The sequence below is a fragment of the Quercus robur genome, chromosome 10 (genome assembly GCF_932294415.1).
Source record: "Quercus robur chromosome 10, dhQueRobu3.1, whole genome shotgun sequence".
Taxonomy (NCBI): domain Eukaryota; kingdom Viridiplantae; phylum Streptophyta; class Magnoliopsida; order Fagales; family Fagaceae; genus Quercus; species Quercus robur.
In genome coordinates this window covers 8,300,572-8,322,921 of record NC_065543.1, presented here as the reverse complement: position 1 = coordinate 8,322,921, position 22,350 = coordinate 8,300,572, and the positions used below count along the sequence as shown (strand labels likewise).

General features: G+C 33.4%; 1 protein-coding gene and 1 long non-coding RNA gene across 5 annotated transcripts; one reads left to right on the top strand and one right to left on the bottom strand.

The window, feature by feature from the left end:
• The first annotated feature begins 3,004 nt into the window (after positions 1-3,004).
• On the top strand, positions 3,005-14,469 carry LOC126701874 (uncharacterized). 2 transcript variants are annotated; one of them, XM_050400299.1, is made up of 7 exons: positions 3,005-3,148; positions 4,267-4,422; positions 5,684-5,749; positions 7,237-7,365; positions 7,455-7,549; positions 12,367-12,554; positions 14,093-14,469. In XM_050400299.1, the coding sequence occupies exons 3-7, from the start codon at positions 5,720-5,722 to the stop codon at positions 14,314-14,316; spliced, it is 666 nt and encodes a 221-aa protein (XP_050256256.1). In that variant the 5' UTR covers positions 3,005-3,148; positions 4,267-4,422; positions 5,684-5,719; the 3' UTR covers positions 14,317-14,469. The 2 variants fall into 2 exon arrangements, with proteins under 2 accessions (XP_050256256.1, XP_050256255.1); XM_050400298.1 differs by having other exon boundaries at positions 5,679-5,749.
• LOC126701875 (uncharacterized) lies at positions 11,872-19,804 on the bottom strand. Of its 3 annotated transcripts, XR_007647545.1 has the most exons (6): positions 19,542-19,804; positions 19,241-19,271; positions 18,756-18,806; positions 18,134-18,287; positions 14,763-14,939; positions 11,872-11,881 (listed from the first exon to the last, which is right to left on the bottom strand). It is a non-coding gene; the product is annotated as an uncharacterized LOC126701875 (long non-coding RNA). The 3 variants fall into 3 exon arrangements; XR_007647544.1 differs by lacking the exon at positions 11,872-11,881 and having other exon boundaries at positions 14,673-14,939; XR_007647543.1 differs by lacking the exons at positions 11,872-11,881; positions 14,763-14,939 and having other exon boundaries at positions 18,042-18,287.
• Positions 19,805-22,350: the final 2,546 nt, after the last annotated feature.

The following is a 22,350-nucleotide window of genomic DNA, read 5'->3' as shown; positions in this document are numbered from 1 at the left end:
ACCCTAATGGGTCAGATTTTACCCGGCCCGATAAATAATAAGGTCAGGTTTGGGTTTAAAAAAAAAAAAAAACCCGAAGCGAGTCCAGGTCGAATCTGGGTTTTGAGAAAAACTTGGCCCGAACCCGGACCAATCCCGACCTGCTTAGTTTAGCTAAAATTACCAAAAACCTAACTATATATATTACCATATATTTAACCTTAAGCCTCACTCTTCTCTCATTCTACCCTCACTCAGCAGCCGCCCCTCTCTGCCTCTCACGCCTCAACCTTAGTTTCTAGTTTCGACTCTCACTCTCAATCTCAACTCAAGCGATCATTGATCAAGCCTTCCCTCAAGCGATCAAGCCCCACGCAAGCCCTCCCTTAAGCGACCAAGAAAATCCCCACTGACAAGCCCAGCCACCGTGAACTACCCCTCACCAGTTACAAACCCACCACTGGATGGGTTGGAGTTTTTTTATTTTCGTGTTTTTGTGAGCAAAATTTGGGTTTGGGTTTTGTTTTTGTGAGCTGAATTTGTTGGTTTTTTTTTTTTTTTTTGGTATTTTGTTGGTGGGATTTTCAGATTTACTAGTTTTATTTTTGGATTTGCAAAATTTCTAGGTTTGTTAGATCTTGGCATCCATTTGAATGCCAAGAAATTGCCAGGAAAATGTTGTTTTGTGATGATTTGTGCTTTTAGGTTTTTACCGATTTCTTTGTTTGTGATTTTGGGTCGAGGCTCGCGGGCCCCACGGCCTTCGTCGGGGCAAGTTCAAGTGCAACCAAAAAAACCCGTTTATGAAATGGGCCTGGTTCGGGTTATGGGTATAGGCCCACGGGTCGGGTTCGGGTATAAAGAAACCCGACCCATTTCCATTTCTAGTGACAATGGAACCATCAAATTTGAGAAAAAAAAAAATAAAGGAACCACTATATGTGATAGAAGAACTGTCAAATTTGATATTGGAGTTGCATAATGTGATAATTGAACCATGAAATTTGAGAAACAAATAAAGAAACCACTAAATGTAACAAAATAACTGTCAAATGTGATGTTGGAATTGCACATTGTGAGAATGAAATCATCAAATGTGAGAAACAAATAAGGGAACCACTGAATGTGACAAAAGAACTGTCAAATGTGATGTTGAAACTGCATAATGTGAGGATGGAAGCATTAGATGCGAGAAAAAAGTAAGCAAATCACCAAATATGAGAAAAGAACTGTCACATGTAATGTTGGAATTGTATAATGTGAGGATGAAATTGTCAAATGTGAAAAAAAAATAAGGGAACTATCGAATGTGAGAAAAGAACTGTTACATGTGATGTTGGAATTGCACAATGTGAGGATGAAATCGTCAAATGTGAAAAAAAAAAGAGTAAGGGAACCACCCAATGTAACTAAAGAATTATCACATGTGACAAAAATATAGTAGATGCGATGTTGGTACTGCTTAATATGACAATGAAACCATCAAATTTGAAGAAAAAAAATAATAAAAGAACCATTATATGTGACAAAAAAAATAGTCAAATGTAATACTGGAACTGCACAATGCGATAATGGAACCGTCAAATGTGAAGAAAAAAATAAGGAAACCACTAAATGTGACAAAAGAATTGTTAAATGCGATGTTGGAACTGTACAATATGAGGATGAAACTTTCAAATGTGAGAAAAAAGTAAGGGAACCACCAAATGTGAGAAAAGAACTGTCACATGTGATATTGGTACTGCGTAATGTGATGATAGTATCATAAAATGTGAAAAAAAATAAGGGAACCATCGAATGTGACAAAAGTACAGTAACATGTGATGTTGGTACTGCGCAATGTAAAGATAGTACCATCAAATGTGAGAAAAAAAAATAAAGGAACCAACGAATGTGACACAAATACAGTCATATGTGATCTTAGTACTACGAAATGTGAGGATGGTACCATAAAATGTGAGAAAAAAATAAGGGAACTATCGAATGTGACAAAAGTACAGTCACATGTGATGTTGGTACTGCGCAATGTGAGGATAGTACCATTGTGAGAAAAAAATAAAGGAATCACCGGATGTGACAAAAATACAGTCACATGTGATGTTGGTACTGCACAATGTGAGGATGGTACCATCAAATGTGAGAAAAAAATAAAGGAACCACCGAATGTGACAAAAGTACAGTTACATATGATGTTGGTACTGTACAATGTGAGGATGATACTATCAAATATGAGAAAAAAAATAAGGGAACCACCAAATGTGACAAAAGTACAGTCACATGTGATGTTGGTACTGCACAATGTGAGGATGGTACCATCAAATGTTAGAAAAAATAAAGGAACCACCGAATGTGACAAAAGTATAGTCACATGTAATGTTGGTACTGCGGAATGTAAAGATGGTACCATCAAATGTGAGAAAAAAAAAGGGAACCATCGAATGTGACAAAAGTACAGTCACATGTGATGTTGGTACTGCATAATGTAAGAATGGTACCATCAAATGTGAGAAAAAATAAGAGAACTATTAAATGTGACAAAAGTACAGTGACATGTGATATTAATACTATATAATGTGAGGATGATACAATCAAATATAATGTTTTGGTAACATGATATAGTAGATTGCCTATTAGTGGATACCGTACCCCCAAAAAAAGGGAGGTACACTAGAATTACCCACAAAAGAGTGGTTCTATTTTGTAGGGAGTTAGAAAGTAGATCTAGGAATTTAAATTAACGTAAAAGTTAGAGTTTATTAGAAGCAGAAAGACTTTTCAACATAAAAGTAGAAATTTATTATTTTTGTCAATTTACTATTTTAACCTCATTTTTAAGTTTTAGGTAAGAAAATTTTTAGCAAAAAAAAAAAACAATAATTAACTTTCTTTTATCAATTTACTATTTTAACGTAGAAAAAATAATAACTAACTTTCTAAACATTCTTACCATATATCGATAAAAAATCATTATTAAAGTTAAGTACATCTTTTGCCTTTTTTTTTATTATTACTACCGCATGTTGTTGAGTCTTTCTTATTCTTTGGTCGTAAGAGAAAACTAAAATATGGACTAATAAATAAAAAGAAGCCCAGAAGATCCGAGGAAGAAAGAGAGCACTCTCACAAGCCTTGATTCCAGATTCAACCAGACCCTCAGGAATGTTCAAGGGTATGCCCAAGTTTTCTCATTTCTAATTTTCTCACTCTTGTTTGGTTCAATTTTCCTTCATATATCAAAGCCCCATTTGCTTAAAACATTCATAATGAAGGTTTTCGAGGACTTATCGATTTTGACTTGCAAATGGGTCTTTTGGATTGGATTCGGAAAACCCATTTGGATATTAGTTCTAATTTATGAGTTATAGCTTTTGATCTCTCAAATTCTGTGATATGATTGAGAAAATTCATGTGGGTCTTGTTGATTTTGATGTATTTGGTAGAGATCAGTGAGGAAAGTTTTGCAATTGATAGGATCTATGCATTGGGATTGGGTGATATCATTAACTTTTACGGTGTCTGGTTGCTGAGAAAGTGTGAGACAACATTTTGATTGGGATTCTAGGTCCCTTATTTTTCTTGGTGTTCAAAGTTTGCTCTGTCATACAATGGAATTGAGAATTAGTAATTGGAAATTCATTTTACCTGATTTGCTTAGTTAATAAGAAAAATGTGGATTTGCTGATCTATGCCAAAATGGGGCTGCAGAAATTGACTTTTAATCCTCTCTCTAGTGAGTTGCTTGTGTGCTTAATTTTGAGTGTCTGTGAAAACTTACCATTATGCTTGACATAAATATGCAATGCGTATTTCTTTCCTCCAATATCACTGCCATTTATTTTTAATTTTATTTCTTAGATTTGGTTTTCATGCGCTCTGTTCTCAAAGTGGTTAGATTCACATTGCAGCATGCTGCATAAGACATTGAACAGGACTCGTATATTTTTTGATTATGTAATTTTCAATCAGTTTAAGTGTTTGGAGTTAGTCAGTTTAGGAAGAAAGCTTATTACTTGATATCTATAAATGGAATGATTGTGTCTAATATTTTGATATTTTACCTATATAATGCTTCATATAGCTGTTCCTTGCATTGTAACAACAAGGTAGAGGGTAAGATGGTGGGTTTAAGAAGCATTGGTTGTTTGTGTAATTCCTGATAAGAAATACTTACTATAACTGTTGCTTTAGTATCTCAATTCTGCTGTTGTAATTTTTTTCTAAAGAATCAATGATTTTGTTTGTTGTTCTATAGGTTGCTTCTTAATCTTTAATTTTTGGCCTATCTAGGTTGCTCAAAGGCCGCAGTATTCCTGGTAAAAATTACTGACTAGGAGATCGGATCCACTAGATGAATCAAGCTTACAGGAACGGTCTACAGAGTATGAAAGGAGCTTCTCATACAATGAAGCTGGCTCAAGTGATTGCTTGGCCAAGGCAGCAGAGGTAATAGTGAGACATCCATTTTCCCTCATTCTTGTTTTCTTTATTTTTATTTTTATTTTTTGAACACATTATGTATAAAAGTTTAATTATTGAGAATTTAATAAGTTTGAATTTTACTCGTAATGTAGGAAGAAGTCCAAAGTATTAGCAAGCTAAATAATAACACAAATGTCATTAACACAATCCCATCTTAATAGATAGTGACATTTCTTTATCTTAACATTATACTTTTTGCCATACTTGTTACTGTACATTTGAAAGTGTAGAGTTGCCTCTGTTTGAGCTTGAGTTTATTGTTGTTGTGTTTGAGCACTCATAGCACTGCCACCATCTCCTCTTTTGTAGGCTTTTTGATAAGTAATAAGTTTTATTGATATAAAAAACGGAGCACCCTAGTACACAAGGAGTGTACAAGGGGTCAACAACTCAAATACAAAAATTACAAGAATCAAGGAAATCAAAATAAGAAGGGAATGATTGGTTTTGCATAGCAACCAACCAATCCAATAAAGTTCTAAAGAAAAATGACTTGAGGTCTGGTATGGATCTCTCAATACCCTCAAAACACTTACTATTTCTCTCCCTCCAAAGACACCACATTGAGCAATGGGGTACAATTAACCAAGTAAAACCATTTCGATGATGACCAAACCTGCCTTGCCAACACTTAAGAGCCCCAAAATGGATTGTGGCATAACCTAGCTTACTCCAAATAAACCCAAAACCATAGCCCACAGATCCATAGCAACCGGACAATGGAGGAAGAGATGGTCAACTGATTCACCATTACACTTGCACATGTAACACCAATCCAATATCCAAACCTTCCTTTTTTTTAAATTGTCAATTGTCAAGCATTTCCCTAAAGCAGTAGTCCAAACAAAGAAAGCTACTCGAGAACGAATCTTCTGTTTTCAAACGCTTTTCCAAGGAAAACAGAAGTCAGTAGAGCTCACTAAACTCTATAATAATCATTAACCTTAAACCCCTTATCTCTACTAGGTTTCCAACGCATCTTATCCTCTTTTGTAGACTTTGATTTCTTAAATTTCAAATTGTAATTTTCTGGGAAGCGGATGTTTCTATTTTGAATTTTTGTGTGAAATACCTGTAGAAATTTCACTTTGGTTATAATAAAGGTTAGGATCTCTCTAACTTTCCCTCTCTCTTGCTTGTGGGGTTTAGAAGTTACATAATTTTAATGTTAAGTACAATTTGAGAACTGTAACATTTCCTTTTTGAAATTCATTTCGTAGAGAAGTTACGTGAGTTAACTTGGAGTGGAATACCAGATTACATGCGCCCTGATGTGTGGAGGCTTGTTTTGGTAAGTTTGAGTTCTCTAATATTAGCTATAGGTTTTAAAAAGCATGTTGAATGGAAATATAGGGCTTGTGATTCAGAGTTGCTTAGTCTTAGAAGTAAATTTCAGACTTATAATCAAATGTTTCTTGGTGTACAATTAGAGATATTGGTTTCACTGGAAAGCTTTCAAATTGGATTTAATTTTTGTTTTTTTGTTTTATTAGACTGATAATGAAAACTTTTTTACAGAAAATGTTAGTGCTACATAGATGATAATTCACAAAGGGTAATATTACCTATTAAATGCTCCCTTCATTCTTATGTTACAGAAATTTAGATCTTGTTTTTGCCTTATAAAGTTATAATATGGCTAGTAAATGCTCCTTTATTTCTTATGTGATGGCACCTTTTGTTGATCATGCTTCTATCCTTATCCAATTTTGCTGAAGATCATTTATTTGAAAAACTTTACGCTAGTAGAAGTAGTAAAAAAAGGATCTGTTAATAAGGGGGTGACTGAGAGTATGATTTTTGATTGGATAGAATGGCATAAAAGAATACGTGTAAACAACCTCGATTAGTCTATTAATAATCCATAGCTCACTCCATAGTTTTGGGACTAAGGCTTTGTTGTTGGTATATAATTTAGGGTAAAATACTATTTTGGTCCCTAAACTTTATCAAAAGAACTTTTTAAAGTTTAGGGACCAAAAACAAACTTTTGGCAAAGCTTATGGCCCGTTTGGATTTTTTTTTTGGGGGGGGGGGGGGGGGAAGGAGGGAGAGTGGAGGGGAGTAGAGTAGAGTTGGCTAAAAATAAGCTAATTTTAGGCTAAATCTACTCGACTCTACTCTACTTCCCCTCCCTCTTCTTCAATCCAAATGGACCATTAGTGACCAAAATAGTATTTTACCCTATAATTTATTATAAGAGCTTTCTTTTTTCTGGTTGGTATTTACCTACTTAAGTAAACACATTAACGCAAACACTGGTGGTCACATTTATGAGTAACGTTGGGGAAATATTGTGAGATTTGGAATGTTTTGGTGAATCTACAGTCTGAGATTTATTATTTATCTTATTTGCATTTAGCATGTGTTGCCTTTTTTTCTATTTGTCTATGTGGGACTGAATCTTGAGTAGGAAGAAATTACCAACTTGATTTCACACGCTTTATGTATTTGTTTGTTCCCCCTTTTACCCAATGTGGTTTTAGTTGTCTTATATCACAAAAAGGCTTTTTGTAGTGCATTTTTATTGGATGGAACATCACATTTAAGTTCAGAGACCAACCTAATCTAAGTGGGGCTGAGTCTTGAGTTGGAAGAAATTGCTACGTCGATTGGACAAGCTTTACATGTGTTTTTGATCCTCTCATTTGTAGTGCATGCATTGGATGGACCATCACATCTAAGATCAGAGGCTAAACTAATCTGGCTTGTCCCCTGAATTTTCCTATTGAAATAAATTTTGTTGCTTGTTTGAAATTTAAAATGAACTGACAACAGGGATATGTGCCACCTAATTCAGATAGAAAGGAGGGAATCTTAAGAAGGAAGTGCCTTGAGTATCTTGACTCGTATTATGACATTCCAGATATAGAAAGGTCGGATGACGAGATCAACATGCTTCACCAGGTATTTTTGTGTCTATTGAATTCTCATCTTGATTATTATAAATCTCTTCTGCCCAATTCTTGATGAATTGCTGATGACATTCTTAATAGATTGCTGTTGATTATTGTCCATGCACTGTACCTGATGTCTCTCTCTTCCAAGAACCACAAGTTCAGAAATCCTTGGAGCGCATCCTGTATACATGGTTAGATATCTATTGTTCTGTGCCAGTGGCTTTTATATTTCAAGTAATATGTGCATCTGAGGGGAAGGAAGAAATGAATGCACCAGTCCTATCAAACTAGATTGCACTAGGTTAAGCTTAAATTATTTATCAATCAATTTAAACTATTTAGTCAATAATTTTAGAAAAGAATTTTTGCTTTTGAATTGGATTACTGCTTTGCTACATTTCCAAATATAGGTAGAACAGTCACGACTCGATTGTTTGTGATTTCTTCTGCTGAATGCTTTGTCAGTTACATTCAGCTAAATTTCCTGTTAATCATATCAAACACTTTGATTTGTATTAATATCATGTATTTATATTTTGTTTCCTATGCTTAATAAATTAATAAAATATATTATTAGCTCATGTATTTGCTCTTGATATCAACATATCGTTTTAGTTCCAGAATTTATATACTTAAAAGTAAATTGGGAAGTTTGAGGAGGGAGAGAGAACTGATGGGTCAGTAGTCTTAGGTAGAGTTTTTGAACTTGGACCTTTGTATCTGTTGCTGGTTTTGCACATGGGATTCTCTGGATTTGCTTTGAATTTAATCTGCTGATAGCACAACCTGTATTTGATTTTTTTTTTTTTTTACTGCTTTTTGGTGCCTCTGTGGAATATAAATTTCCTGTAATCCTTTTGTTGTGCTCAGCTTGAATCATCCTATAGTCTAAACCAGTAGGTGTATTGTTTACTGCAGAACATTCAATCCATTGAATCTGTTGAAGTGGTTCAATGGAATGACTTATTAGGTTCAATAAATACTAGTTTGGGAAATTATGTAGTAGTTTACCATACAAACAAAAAGATAGTCCCCCCCACCCCAAAACACCTTTTTTTCTAAAAAAAAAGGGATTATAAATTGCTGTCCATTGAGTGCCTAGCTTTAGTGGCTAACATTCCATGTCCATACCCTTAGGATGATTAGATTCTAGGTTTCTGGAGACTGGAGGCTTGAATCAGCTGTCAGCTGATTTCTGTCTCTTTTATGTAGGTTTTCTGAGTAGTTCCCAGTTTCAACTGTACGGACCTGCCTGGCCTATTGCATAATTATGGTTGTTAACTTTTGTTGTCATATGATATTTTGTTTTATATATTCCCAGGGTAGGATGTGATTGACAAAAGAACTCCCACCGTGGTTGCCACTTAATGGAACATCTTTGTTACCTAGATTGTTTTCTTTTCCACTCAAACTTTATGATGAATTAGAGATGTGGGACTGGCTGATCAGGATGGTTTTCGGGTCTACGGGTGATATTCCATGGGATTTGAATGACTGGACTTGACCTATGAAATGTGTAAATATGGATGATAGGCAGTGACATCATGACAAAGCTCTCTTAGTAGCCACCATGAATTGTTTGCCACTTTCCTGTTCTAGCACTGCAACTCAATTTATATTGTGAAGAGTTCTCAGAATTATGGCAGTACAACAATATATATTAAATGCATCATCTCCTGCTCAAGTTCAGTATGCAAAGATGCATTGACATGATGACTTTTTCATTGTATATACTCTATTATTTCTAGGGAAACATCTTAAATATGGAAAAATTTGTGGACATGACCCTAATGGCACCCCTTATCAACACTTTTCTGGTCACCAACAAAAGATATTTTGTGAAATTTATGTCTGTTTTTGCTATGCCCATCCATATAGCTAACTGATTGGAAAAGTTACATAGACACTTTATTTGATTTAGTCTTATTTGATTTTGGAGTAAATTGTATTTTATTTTATTTTTAGACCCTAGTATTTGTTTAGGTTGTTATTTAATTAGAGTCAGATATTTTTGTAATTCAATTATTGGGATTTCCCAAGTCTATTAGAATTAGGGTGTCCTATGATAGTCTAGATTAGAGTTTAGAAGTCTGTACAAGCAAAGTATTGTACTCCTATTTTGTGGGATTATTACAAGCAAAGTATTGTACTTCCCACATATTTTTTTTATCTCTATTCACCATCCCCACACATGTGGCAAACAAAATTGAGAAGCTCCAAAGGGATTTCCTGTGGGGAGACCCTAAGACTCATTTATTGGGATGGGATAAGGTGTGTATACCTATTGCTAATGGTGGCCTGGGTTTTAGGAAATTGACCATTTTCAATAAAGCCTTGCTAGGATAGTGGCTTTGGCGTTTTGGGATTGAGGAGAATAGGCTATGGAGGAGGGTGGTAGCTTTGAAATTTGGGGAATAATTTGGGGGGGGGGGGGGGGGGGGGGTGGTGGACCTCTAAGTTGGGAAGGGGTACTCATGGTTGTGGTTTGTGGAGAAGTATCTAGAAGGGATGGGAAGTTTTCAACAAAAATGTCCAGTACAAGGTTGGGGTGGGGGATAGAGTGAAATTTTGGATAGACAGATGGTGTGGAGATCTTTCTCTCCAATTGGCTTTTCTAGTCTTGTACAATTTTGCTGCAAACAGAGAGGCTTCCGTAGAATCATCTTTGATATGTCAAGGAGCAGGGGATGGGAGAACTTGGGATGTTCGGTTCAATCGAAGTCCTAATGATTGGGAGGCAGATGTGGTGGTTGATTTCTTTCGATTCTTGGCAGCCAATCTACCTTTAGGGACTGATGGTGATCGTTTGAGATGGAAGTTGACAAAAAACGGGGATTTTACTATCCGCTCATATTATCATAAGATACATGGCTCTTCTTCCGTTGTTTTTCCATGGAAAGGTATTTGGAAGGTTAAGGCATCCCGGCGTGTCTCTTTCTTTGTTTGGACAACCACATGGGATGGGATCCTCACGGGTGATAACTTGTAGCTTAGAGGCTTTGATTTTGTTGACTGGTGCATTATGTGTCGTTGCTGTGGTGAGACAGTGGATCATTTGTTGTTACATTGTGGAAAGGCTTATCGGCTATGGTGCTTTGTCTTTAGGATTTTTGGGATTTCATGGGTTCCCTCATGTACAGTGTCAGATTTTCTATTTAGTTGGTGGAATTGGTTGGGGAAGCATTCATCTTACATTTGGAACTTAGTTCCGTTGTGTTTGATGTGGTGTATTTAGAAAGAACGCAATCGGTGGATGTTTGAAGATTTGGATAGATCTGAGGACCAAATGCTTGCTCTCTTTTTTGGTTCCCTGTTTGATTGGGCTAGGGCTTGGGGACTCACATCTAGTGACTCTCTTCCTTTATTCCTTAGCTCTCTTTCTTTGTAATTATCATCTTTTTATGTTTTTGCTTTTCCATCTTTTTGTACTTTTGATATGCTAGTGCTAATTTGCATCTAGCAGTTTTTTGAATATATTTTTTCTTACCTATAAAAAAAAAAGAATAAAGTTTCTAATTGCAATTGTCCCAATGGTATGATACTAACTCCAGCCAACCCTAGATGCTAACTCCTAGAGGGTTTCTTGGTGCTTACTTCAAGCAGGCCTTGGTCCTAACCCCAAGGTTCTCTATCTTTAATTTTCTGTTCTTCAATTTTAATGTGCATTGTTTTTGCTTGTCCTACATCCACTTTTGGAGATGTGTTATATCCATCAAATATGGGATGGATTGGGGGGATGTTCAGCAAAGGTGGTGTGAGGTTCTCATTGCATGGGTCTTTGGACGAGTATTAGAGAAGGATGGGATTCCTTTTCTAGAAATGTTACTTTTGGCATGGGGAATGGGAATGGGAATGGCACTAGGGCTTTGTTTTGGTATGACAAATGGTGTGGACTGTGGAGATTCTTGCCTTAAATATTTGTTTACTTTGACATTGGACAAAAATGCCTCAATGGCCTCCTACTTGGTGGGAATGGGAAACAGACTGAGACAAGTTCAGGATTGGGAAACAGAGTTGGTGGAGAATTTATTTGACTTGCTGTATTCTAATTTCCCCTCTACTCAAGGTGAGAATAGATTACCATGGACCTTAAGAAAGAATGGAAAATGTGATGTTAAATCTTATGATGAATTGAGGAGTTCAAGGAATATTCCTTTCTTTGGCAAAGCATTTGGGGTGCTAGGGTGCCTTGTAAGATCACTTTTTTCACTTGGACACCAGCCTTGTGTAAGATTTTGACTATTGGGTATCTGTGGAAGCGTCATATGGTGATTTGGGTTGGTGTTGTTTTGATAAGAACTTGGAGAGACAGTGGACATCTTTTACCATTTTGCTTTGTGTCTAGAGATCTTGGTCTTTGGTGTTTTCTTAATTTAGAGTATCTTGGGTTATGCCAAGTCAGTACTTGAACTGTTGGCTTGTTGGCATGGTAGGTTTATAATCACCAGGGTGTAAAAGCTTGTAAGGAAGGCCTTTATTTATCATGTGGTCATAATTCATATGGTGAGAAAGGAATAGTAGAACTTTTGATGGTGTTGAACATCTCATTCATGTTATCAAACTATCCTTTTTGAGATCATTGTATGATTGGATGAATGCCTTAGGCACTATACCATTTGTATCTTTTTTAGAATTCATTGAATGGTTGAATCTCCAATTTTAATTTGATATGATTGGTAGGTTCCTTATCTTTGTTTTCAATAAAATATTTTATTTATTAAAAGAAAATTTATTGTTCTAATCCTTAGTGTCCAAATACATATAATTTTAATCCTGTGTCCATATTTTTCGGAATTACCATATTCCACATCCATAAGTCATTGTATATTTTTGTTAATTTGCATACCTTGGGCTGAAATTTTTTTATATCCCACAATTACTACTTTAAGAAGGGGAAAAAAGGGGATGTGGTGTAGGGTTGTGTAAGTGTTATCATTGGAATAGTTTCCTTATATTTTGATTGAATTAATTGTCTATACCTTTACTATCTTTCCTGATTTCTTTCCAGGGCCATTCGGCATCCTGCAAGTGGATATGTTCAGGGAATAAATGATCTGGCTACACCCTTTGGAGTTGTTTTCTTGTCAGAATACTTAGAAGGGGGTGTGGATAATTGGTCAATCTCTGATTTATCTTTGGAAAATATCTCTAACTTAGAGGTTGTTTGCAACTGGTGTCTATCGAAGTTGCTTGATGGTATGCAAGATCACTACACTTTTGTTTAATTCAGACGCTTGTGTTTAAATTGAAGGAATTAGTCAGGCGGATTGATGGTAACACTTTTAGTCTGTTTGGATTGAGGGAGAGAAAGGGGGAGTAGAGTAGAGTAGAGTAAATTTGACTCAAAATTAGCCTATTTTCAGCCAACTTTACTTTACTCCCCTCCACTCCCCCTTCTTTCCCCCTCCATTCAAACGGGCCCTTTATCTAGAGACCCTTTCTTTGTGTGATATTAACTGCTTTACGCCATTATACATATATTCTACGCTTGGTTTTTTCCCTTGCCTGTGAGTTGTGTGTATAGGGTTGAATGGACATAGGCCCAAAACACATAATTTTTCTTTCATAGTCATTCATAGTTTTACGTAGACAAATATAGCTAATGGTTATGCGTATAAGCTACCTGCCATAAGATTATGGGTCTTGTGTCCCTCAACTAGTTTTACATGTCTCCATTTCCTTTAAATGGATAACATTTAACAATCAAAGAAAAAAAAAAAAAAAAACAACAACAATTTAAAAAACAAAACAAAATTGCATTAATCCAAAATAGTGTTTTAAAGAATATAAAAAATTATCAACCTAAAGTAGAGATGCAAGAAAAATAAAAAAAATCAACCAAAAAATTGAGAGAGAGAGAGAGAGAGAGAGAGAGAGAGAGAGAGAGAGAGAGAGAGCCTTTTTTTTTAATTTTTTATTTTGAGGGAAAACTATGCATAGAATAGAAGAGATAGTGATAAATTTATAGTAAGAATATGTGAATAAGAAGAAACAAAAATAAAGGAAGATGAAGAGAAAGAGGAAAAATGATATTAATGTAGAGGGTAGTGAGGAGATGAAAAGGTAAGGGAGGAAGAAAGATTGAAGAAGTAGTGGGGAGATGAAATGGTAAGGGAGAAAAGTTAGAGAAATGTAAATATTAAAAAAATAAATGTTAAAAGCAATTATAAGAAAATTGATTTTTTTTTTTTTTAAAGCTAAAAAGGCTCACACAAAATCCTAAAACTGAACTGAAAAGGTTTTGGATTGGGCTTGATAGTGGAACTAAATAAATAAGAGGTAGACTGGATTAATTATACAGATTTATTATAAGATGATAGTGGAAGTAAATAAATAAGTAGTAGGCTTGATTTATTATAGGGTAATAGTAAAAGTAAATAAATAAGTAGTGGAATAAATTTATAGGGCTGAAAATTGTAAAAATCATTTTAAAATTGTAGGACAAATTATATTTTAAAAAAGAAAAGAAAAAAAAGAATGATGTGGCAGTTGATGTGGCGCAACGTGAGAGTAGCAGCATTAAAAGCTACGCTTCAGTTTTTAGTAATATACTAGTGTTTAACCCGCGCAATGCGTGAGATCGTTTTACATATTAATGAACTTTGCATTTAACATAAACTTATCATACTTCTACTACATATGTTCAAACTTTAATAACATAGTATATTTAAGCATATAGTGTCAAATACCTAAAACTATATACATTAAGCTGTTATGAATATGGGGACATACAGGTTCAGGCTGTGGGTCAATGGTGACAGAGGAGCAGCCCCATGCTAAGTTAATACCATTGGAGTACTTCCTCATGGGATATGAGCCATCTCAATTAAGTGTCAGCCCAAGGAGTCCCTTGAGTCCATCTTGCATTGCCCCGAAACTTCTTTCACCCGAAAGTATGGACTTAAAGTTGGTACATAAAAGGGGGAAAAGGAAAGATGTAAGGAAACAAAAAATTTAGAAAAGGAAGTATATATGATCATTCTTTAATTTGTAACCATCTATGTATATTAGTTGAGGTTGACTGAACTGTCTGTAAATCCTCCAATAATTATTCATCAGTGACAAAATATTTGTGATAATAAGAACAATAATTGATGGTGACTTTGCTTTTTCCTAGTTTTAAAATGTCTTTTTCTTGGCACAATATTTAATTGCAGTTTAATGGTAAAACAAATAAACCAAACATAAGGATGATCAACACATAAACACCTTAAGAGCATTCACATCAGTTGGTTGGATAATATGAAGTTATCATCTAAGAATAGCTGCAAGGCTGTCATAGCAATAGAAATTTCACAAACTATAAACAAAAAATTAACCAAAAGATATTAAGATGATACCACTAAAAACCTGTCAACTTAATAGCAATCACATTCATTGTTTTGTTATTAAAAATTCACCCACCAGGGAGGAGGAAAAACAAAAACTGAAAATTAAATTGAATTCTGTAGTTGCTATTTTTCCTCCTTCAATTTTTCTTCTTCTTTGATGCATTTTGTTTAGTAGCATTGTTTCGTTTGCGAAGCATTTGAATAAGCATGCTATCATCTTCTCATTTTCCATCTTCAGCAGGTTTATATGCTGCAAATAGAGAATTGTTGTGAGAATCAACATGATATTTTCTTTCATAGTAGTTAATTTTCTCAAAAGCTAACAAAAAAAAATATTTTTTTTAAAAAAATCAAGCTAATTATATTATTTTCAAGCTTGCACAACCCCAAATCTTGCAAACAGAAAATGGTAATTCTTTGTCTTTCTTATAGTTTTTTCAGCATTCAAGAAGCCCCAAAGGAAATTGAAGAAAAAAAAAACTGTTAACTAATTGACAATGTAAAGACTCACAGATTGAAAAGCTTTAAAATCAATACTTGCAAAGAAAAGGAAACATGCCCATCAAACCAATATGCTCAAATTCTATATCCAATTTTGAAAGGCTTCCATGTGGAACATTCTCCCCTCCCAAGTCAAAGATTAACTTATGACTGAATAGAAGTTTAGCAATTATATATTACAAATCAAAACCAAATCTTACACAAATACCCACAGCAAAACTGCTTCTAACCTAAATACGTACCTTAATTACAAAAAAATTCAGATTATTTAAAATAAATAAATCTAACCCAAATACCTAAAACAAAACCAATCCAATCAAAATACCCATGATATTTATCACCTAAGAGATTAGTGGTTTATAAAAGAGATGAGATGATTGCATACGGTATTACAGTTTTAATCCAGATCTAATTCAAATACTCAAAACAAAATTTATTTTAAACCCAATACCATAATTAAAACCAAATCTAACTCAAATATCTAATCTAAAACAATCCAACCAAGTGCATTCGAAGATGCTGATTCAGCATTAGCTAACTTTTTTTTTTTTCTTTTGAATTCCAATGTGCCTCTAACATTTATATACTGCACAAAGTAAATGTATCTTAGAAACTTGATAAGGAACTAAAAAAAAAAAAAAAAAAATCAAATCATAAATGCATATAAACCACAAAGTTTGATCATAATCTATGTTTTGTTTAAGCTACCTCATGACGTAAATTTTCTTAACCACATTAATTTTAGACACATATTCTCCTTAGTCTATCCATTCAATAGATGTTTAATTCAATTTCACAACTCCTACTAAACCATACTAACTAACAAAATAAAATAAAAAATCATATTTAAGTCTAAACTTATATGCATTTTATAATGCATAACATACATGCCAACCAAAAAACTTGACTGGCATTTAAATCATCATTGATCCAAATATATTGCATACGGAATTACAACCCTTTTTAAGCCCTTTGAACATTTCTATAAGCTTTCTATAAATCTTGAAGAAAGAAAAAATACTAAGCACTGCAGTTATTGTCCCAAAAAAATGCACCTAAGACTTTTCTTTTGCCAATAAATTTCTATGTACAAAATATAAATGTCTACACTAAGCCAGGAAGTCTCAGATGTCTTCCATCACAGCTGTTATTTGCCAAGGCAGAAACCCTTTCTTAGAAATATCTCCCCACCAATCTTTCTTTTTTTTTTTTTTTTTGATAGAAGAGATTGTATATAGTAGAGATAAACTATATGGTTGTTACTTCTACGTTACCTACCATAGAAATACAAAGAGTAGTACAACCTCAACAACCATTATGATTTTAATCAACAATATTGTACACTAACACATCAGGCATAAACTGTCAATATGATTGGTTAGTAATAGGAAAAGAAGAAAACCTAAGAGCTCATAAATTTAGCAAAGTAAACATACATACATCATGATTAACGCTTTGCATGAGATTCTGTGTGTTTTTTGAAGAACAAAATTGTATTTGAAGGTTGGTTTATTTCACTTAATGTAATAGTAAAATATGAAAGGGGGTGGATGGTTAATTGTTCAAATAATGATGCTCATAAAGTGCAGGTGTTTTGCTAATAGAAATAAAATTGACTGGCATTGTTTTCAAGTGCAAGGACAGATTGGGGATAATGTATGTAAGAGGAAAAGCTACGTAAATAGAATTGATATTTCTAATTGAAATTACCTCTGCTTATATCTCTGCAAGTTCTTTTATAGTCTTAGATACAAATTTCTCAGTCGCTTTGTCAAATGAAATGAACGTTGTTGAATTGGTTTTACTTTCTACTTGGACATGTATCCTATACTTGTTTCAGTTGCAAAGTTGTTAGTATAATGTATATTTTTATTATGTGTGCATTTGTAAATTTACAAATAGTTTTTCTCGTTTACCTTTGATACCTTTGTCTCTAAGTTCCACTCCAAGTCCTTTATTTAAGATATTGATTTTCCATTATGCAAGGAAAGTTCTCCATCATGTACTTCACGTGGTCTCCTTGGTATAATTTGTGTAACATTAGTGTCCATTGTGTTGTTCAATCTATGCATCACCATTTGACATGTTTTTCTGTTAGTTTGTTGAATATTTAATTTTGATATATTAAAAAAAAAAAAAAAAGGAAATAGGATGGCAGTAGTTACTTCCATTATAATTTAACCCTCCAAAATTCTATCAAGATTTTTCCAAAAAGCATTTTATTCACGTGTTGCAAGGGCAAAACCGAAACAAAAGAGAGACTACTACACATTGATGGGTGACTGTAAGACCAATTTCTTAATGCAATCTTAAGTAACAGGTTGGAAATTAAGGATTGTTTGTCAATAGATCATGCCTACTGTCAAATTGTAGTACATTTTCAAACTATAGTAGACCAAGCACCAAAGTTTACTAAATACGTATAACCCCTCTATTTATGATAATTTTCATTACATAAGATTAAGGGGGATTATAATATTCAAAATATTACCTACGGCCATCAAAAACTCATACTCTAAGAAATGATAATATGTATTTGTACAATGATAATCTATTCTTCATGGTTAGGATTAGTTGCATATTGTCAAGTGGAATGTTCCACAACAATTGCTGGTCTTCTATTGTTTTCTCTTCACATTTAAGTGCCAAAAAGAACTTGAAAAGAAAATACATGGGAATATAGACATTATCCGTCACCAACAACTTTATTATACCCCTGTTTTGTCCTCTATATTCAACACTTATAAGAGGCATTAAAAAAGCTCAATAAATCTTCATGCTAGTCATGCCAATATGCACTAAAATATGAAATAAAATAACATTTTAAAATAAGATAAGTTTGAAGAAACAATTAACAGAAATAATAGAAGTCCTATACACAAATAGAAAGAAGTACAAAGTATGCCATATAAGAAAGGTGAAAAAGAATTAAAAGTTTAAAACCTGTGTTAATGACAGATTGTTGTAGACAATAAAGGCTATCCTGCAAAGAAGATTAGCCAGCCGCATTGGGTCTACCAATCATGTTGAAATTGCATCCTTTGTTGGTAACACTTCTAATTCTCTCATGTCTCATTGCCTCCCTACTCTTTGCTCTCTACATAGATTGAAATATAAATAACACAAACAGAAACAATAGACACCATAGGTTAAAATTCAATCATAACTCTAAAACAAAGAAAGAACCGATGAGGTATCCAAAAAAAAAAAAAAACTTGAGGAACATTAATAGGTCCATGCCAATTAAAAATAACTGATGTCCACACCATTATAATTCCACACAATCCAGGGGCTCCAACAAAAGGAAAACACAAATAGAGAAACCAAGATTTTGAATCAGGAATTTAACAAAAAACCAAAGGCACGAATTTAAAAATGCTCATTACGGGAAAAAACATAAAATAAAATAAATTCTAGCCCAATTACTGTAGCCAAATCCAAATCTAACTGAAATACATAAATCCAAACCTATCCAACCAAATGACTAAACATAAAATCAAGTTATGGACTGAACATAAAATCAAGTTATGGTATAATTTAAAAACGAATAAACAATAACCTTTACCTGTAGTGGTTCTGGCTACATGACAGATTCTCTACTTGTCTCCGCAACTTACTGAAATTTCATGGTATTTAAATACCAGAAGTAATCCACAATTATAAAAGTATACTAACAAATGTAATTGAAATTTGAGACAAACAAAAAAAAAAACATTAGAACTTGATCCATTTCCTTTTACTATTATACTTTTGGATTTCACAATTTAAACCCATTAAAATCCAACATCAAAAACAACAAAATCAAGACTTAAAAGTATCTTTTTAAAAAATATATAGAGAAAGTTATTCTATCAGATTTCAAAATCCCACAATTTCACTCCCCTTAAAAAAACAAAACAGATAAGAGGCCAATAAAACACAGGTAGGATTTTCATATTGTGAGTGTTTTCCCTGATTTTAACAAATAGAGAGGAAAAGGGTTATAAATCCAAATTCCTAAATTGACAGCAAACCATAATCGAAGAGAATGTAAGGAAAAGAAATTAATACCTTTGCTTTGATTAAATTAGAGACTCTAGATCTGCAGAGAAAGAAATTGAATGATTTAAATCCAAAAAAGAAGAATTCAAACAAACCATTACCGAAGATATTTAATAAAAATAGTCAAATATCATAACTCCGAATTCCTTAACCCTAATTTCAGGAAACAAAATCTCATTGCAATTGTATAAGTGGAAAACATATAATAAAGTTAATTTAACTTTAAAAATTTGAGGAATTCAATAATATAGAGAGAAAGAAACAAATACGTGAATCTTAAATTGGAAAAAGATTAAATTAAAGAACAAACCTGTAGCCTGGATTGAAGGGATTGAATATTCTTGAAGAAAAAGATTAGGGTTCGTGAGAAGAGAGAGAGAGAGAGAGAGAGAGTTTGGGGATATTAAAAGAGACTGTACGGCTCTTCTTCATCTTGATTGGTGTCTGATGTTTTGGGTTTCAGTTTTTGATCTCTCGATCTCTCTCTCCTTCTCCGTTCTCAGTAACGCAAGTGTTTTTTGGGAGTATTGTAAGCCCTTTTTTCCCTTTCTCTGTATCGCAATATTGGCAGGGTTTTTTTTTTTTTTTTTTTTTTATTTTTTTTTTAAGCGAGAGAAAATGTTAAGTAGTCTAAAAGATCGGTAGATATTTTTTAATTTCTACGTTTTTTTTTTCTTTTAACATTTTTTTTATATAAACAATTACAGCCAAACGGGGTTAATTTTTTGGAAACAATATAATGTATTGCTTTTAAAGTTACACATGTCTGAATTTTAGGTAGGGATTTTTCCTATTTGTCATTATCTCCTTAATTCTAAGAACTCATTTTCTCTCAGCTTCTGCTTTTATATATATATATATATATAGATAAATATAGATATCACTGTTTAATTAGGTATGATGATATTTATATATATATATATATATATTTATATTAGATGTATTTTGTCTTTTCACCATGAATGATGCCATGTGGATGCCGTATAAGAGTCTTTGCCTCATTATTAAGGTTGCTATTATCGAGTGTCCAAAGGGCACATGTTAAAGATTAATAAATGCTTAATTATGAATTGTAATGAACACTTTTTTCAAAAAATAAAATACTCTTTCCGTTTCACTTTTTTTGTCCTCTATTACATTTTTTGATGTCCCAAAATATTGTCCTGTTTCTAAAAATAAAAGTCATTAATTTACTAATGTTTCTATTATATCTCTATTAATTTACTAATTCAATTTTTTGATAAATTTTTTAAGGGTAGTTTTGGAAATTTATACATTTTTAAAAGATAGACAAGATAATAAATGTTCTCTTAAAAAGTTTAACTTTTCAAACAGGATAAAAAAAGTGGGATGGAGGGAGTACATATATTAATGATTCATTGGCTTACACACAAATTTTGGTTGTGTGTGTCTTTTTGGATGTGTATGGTTTGGATTTTTAATATATATATATATATATATATATTATGGATTAGGAAGCCCTTAAGGTATTTGTGAATGAACTATTTTAGAAAAATTTTTATGACACTTTTATGAGAAATATAAAATATTATTAAACTATTATTTATTTTTTTTTCCCATCAAAATTTTCTAAAAATATTTTCTAAATTAATGTCTTTAGAGCATTTATTAACTTTTCCAAAATATTATTTAATAAAGTATTAAATGCATTTTAACTATTGCACTTTAATTTGTTAACAAAATCCTATTAGGCATACAATTTTTTTGTATATTGAAAGAGTAATGTTATGTCCATAATAATTCACAATAATTTTTGTGTTAGATAATAATTTTCATAATAAATAACAAATTTTTACTGGTTTTGACTTAGTCCACCATTAAGAACACATCTTTTCTAGCCGATAACAACTCCATACTTATTGAATTGCAACTTGCGACTTTGTATATACAATTGTCTTTGTAACTTGCATTTGTCATTGTTTCACATGTTATATAAACTAGCTTGTAATTCTATGCATATGCATAAATATACTTAAAAGATATATATTAAGATGAATAGTATAATTCTTACATATATAATTTAAATATTATTGATAGTCATTCTTTTATATATATTGTGGGGTTAGAGAACTTGTGACCCGACCCACTTTCCATTAGGACTCAGGGCCCGTGCCGAGGAGAGTAGTTGCCGAGGACAAGTAGTGAAAGACCAAATAGCCTAGAAATGCAGCCGAGGATGACCCTGTCCTTGGCATCCTAAGACTTCAAAGGGAAGAGTGACATGTCGTCAAAGGTAGCCTCCAAAGCGCCCCCAGAAGAAAAGGCAAGTAGAATGGGACTCACATGGGGGTATGGAGTGGGGGTGGTTCAAGATAAAGACGTCACCTCTGCATTGAATGCGCCCACAAACGTCCTAGCCATATTAATGGGAAAAGACTCCTGAACAGTGTGGTTTCGGTTATTGCAACTAACAGAAAGTAGGGGGGGCGGCTGATGGGACAGGTACTCGAGTAGGTATTTGCCTAATCAACAGATGGAGGGTCAAGATCAACCGAGAAGGGCTATATAATGTGAAGGCTTATGCGCCAAAAAGGGGGGGGGGGCCCTGAAATCAGGGTACCCAAAAAAGGGAAAGGAAGAATAGGAACATTAAGCTTCATGGACAAGATCCACGGACAACCTTAGCACACCTCTATGCGTCCACCATGAATACCATGATTACCCACCGTCCGGTGACCAAGACCTAGCCTTTCCAGCCCACGCTCTACAAATTTTATTGTTTGGGCCCTTAACGTGCGAACTCACTTCCATTTTGGGGTCGTCACAAATTGAGTCCTTACATATATATATATATATATATATATATATTTTAACTCTTTAAAAAGTCTTGTAAGAATGTTATCAGGTAGAAAATGTAAATTGTCTATTTTAAAAATATTTTTATGTTCGTTAATTCAAAACTCACTTGAATGGATATTTATGATATGGACTCACATTTGATTCCAAAATTAAGAAATAAAACTCTCTAAAAATAAATAATTTAAGACACATGACACAAAATTAGATTTCAATTGTAGAATCTAATTGGATTTTCTCTAAGTTTTACCTATTAATATATATACATAGATGACTTATAAATTTGAATTGTTTTTAGTTAT

Bases quoted from the DNA above. Each gene is read 5' to 3' on its own strand.
- LOC126701874 (XM_050400299.1), top strand. From the start codon at position 5,720: ATGCGCCCTGATGTGTGGAGGCTTGTTTTG. The intron at 5,750-7,236 runs GTAAGTTTGAGT...AACTGACAACAG, and splicing joins ATGTGTGGAGGCTTGTTTTG to GGATATGTGCCACCTAATTC. The intron at 7,366-7,454 runs GTATTTTTGTGT...CATTCTTAATAG, and splicing joins AGATCAACATGCTTCACCAG to ATTGCTGTTGATTATTGTCC.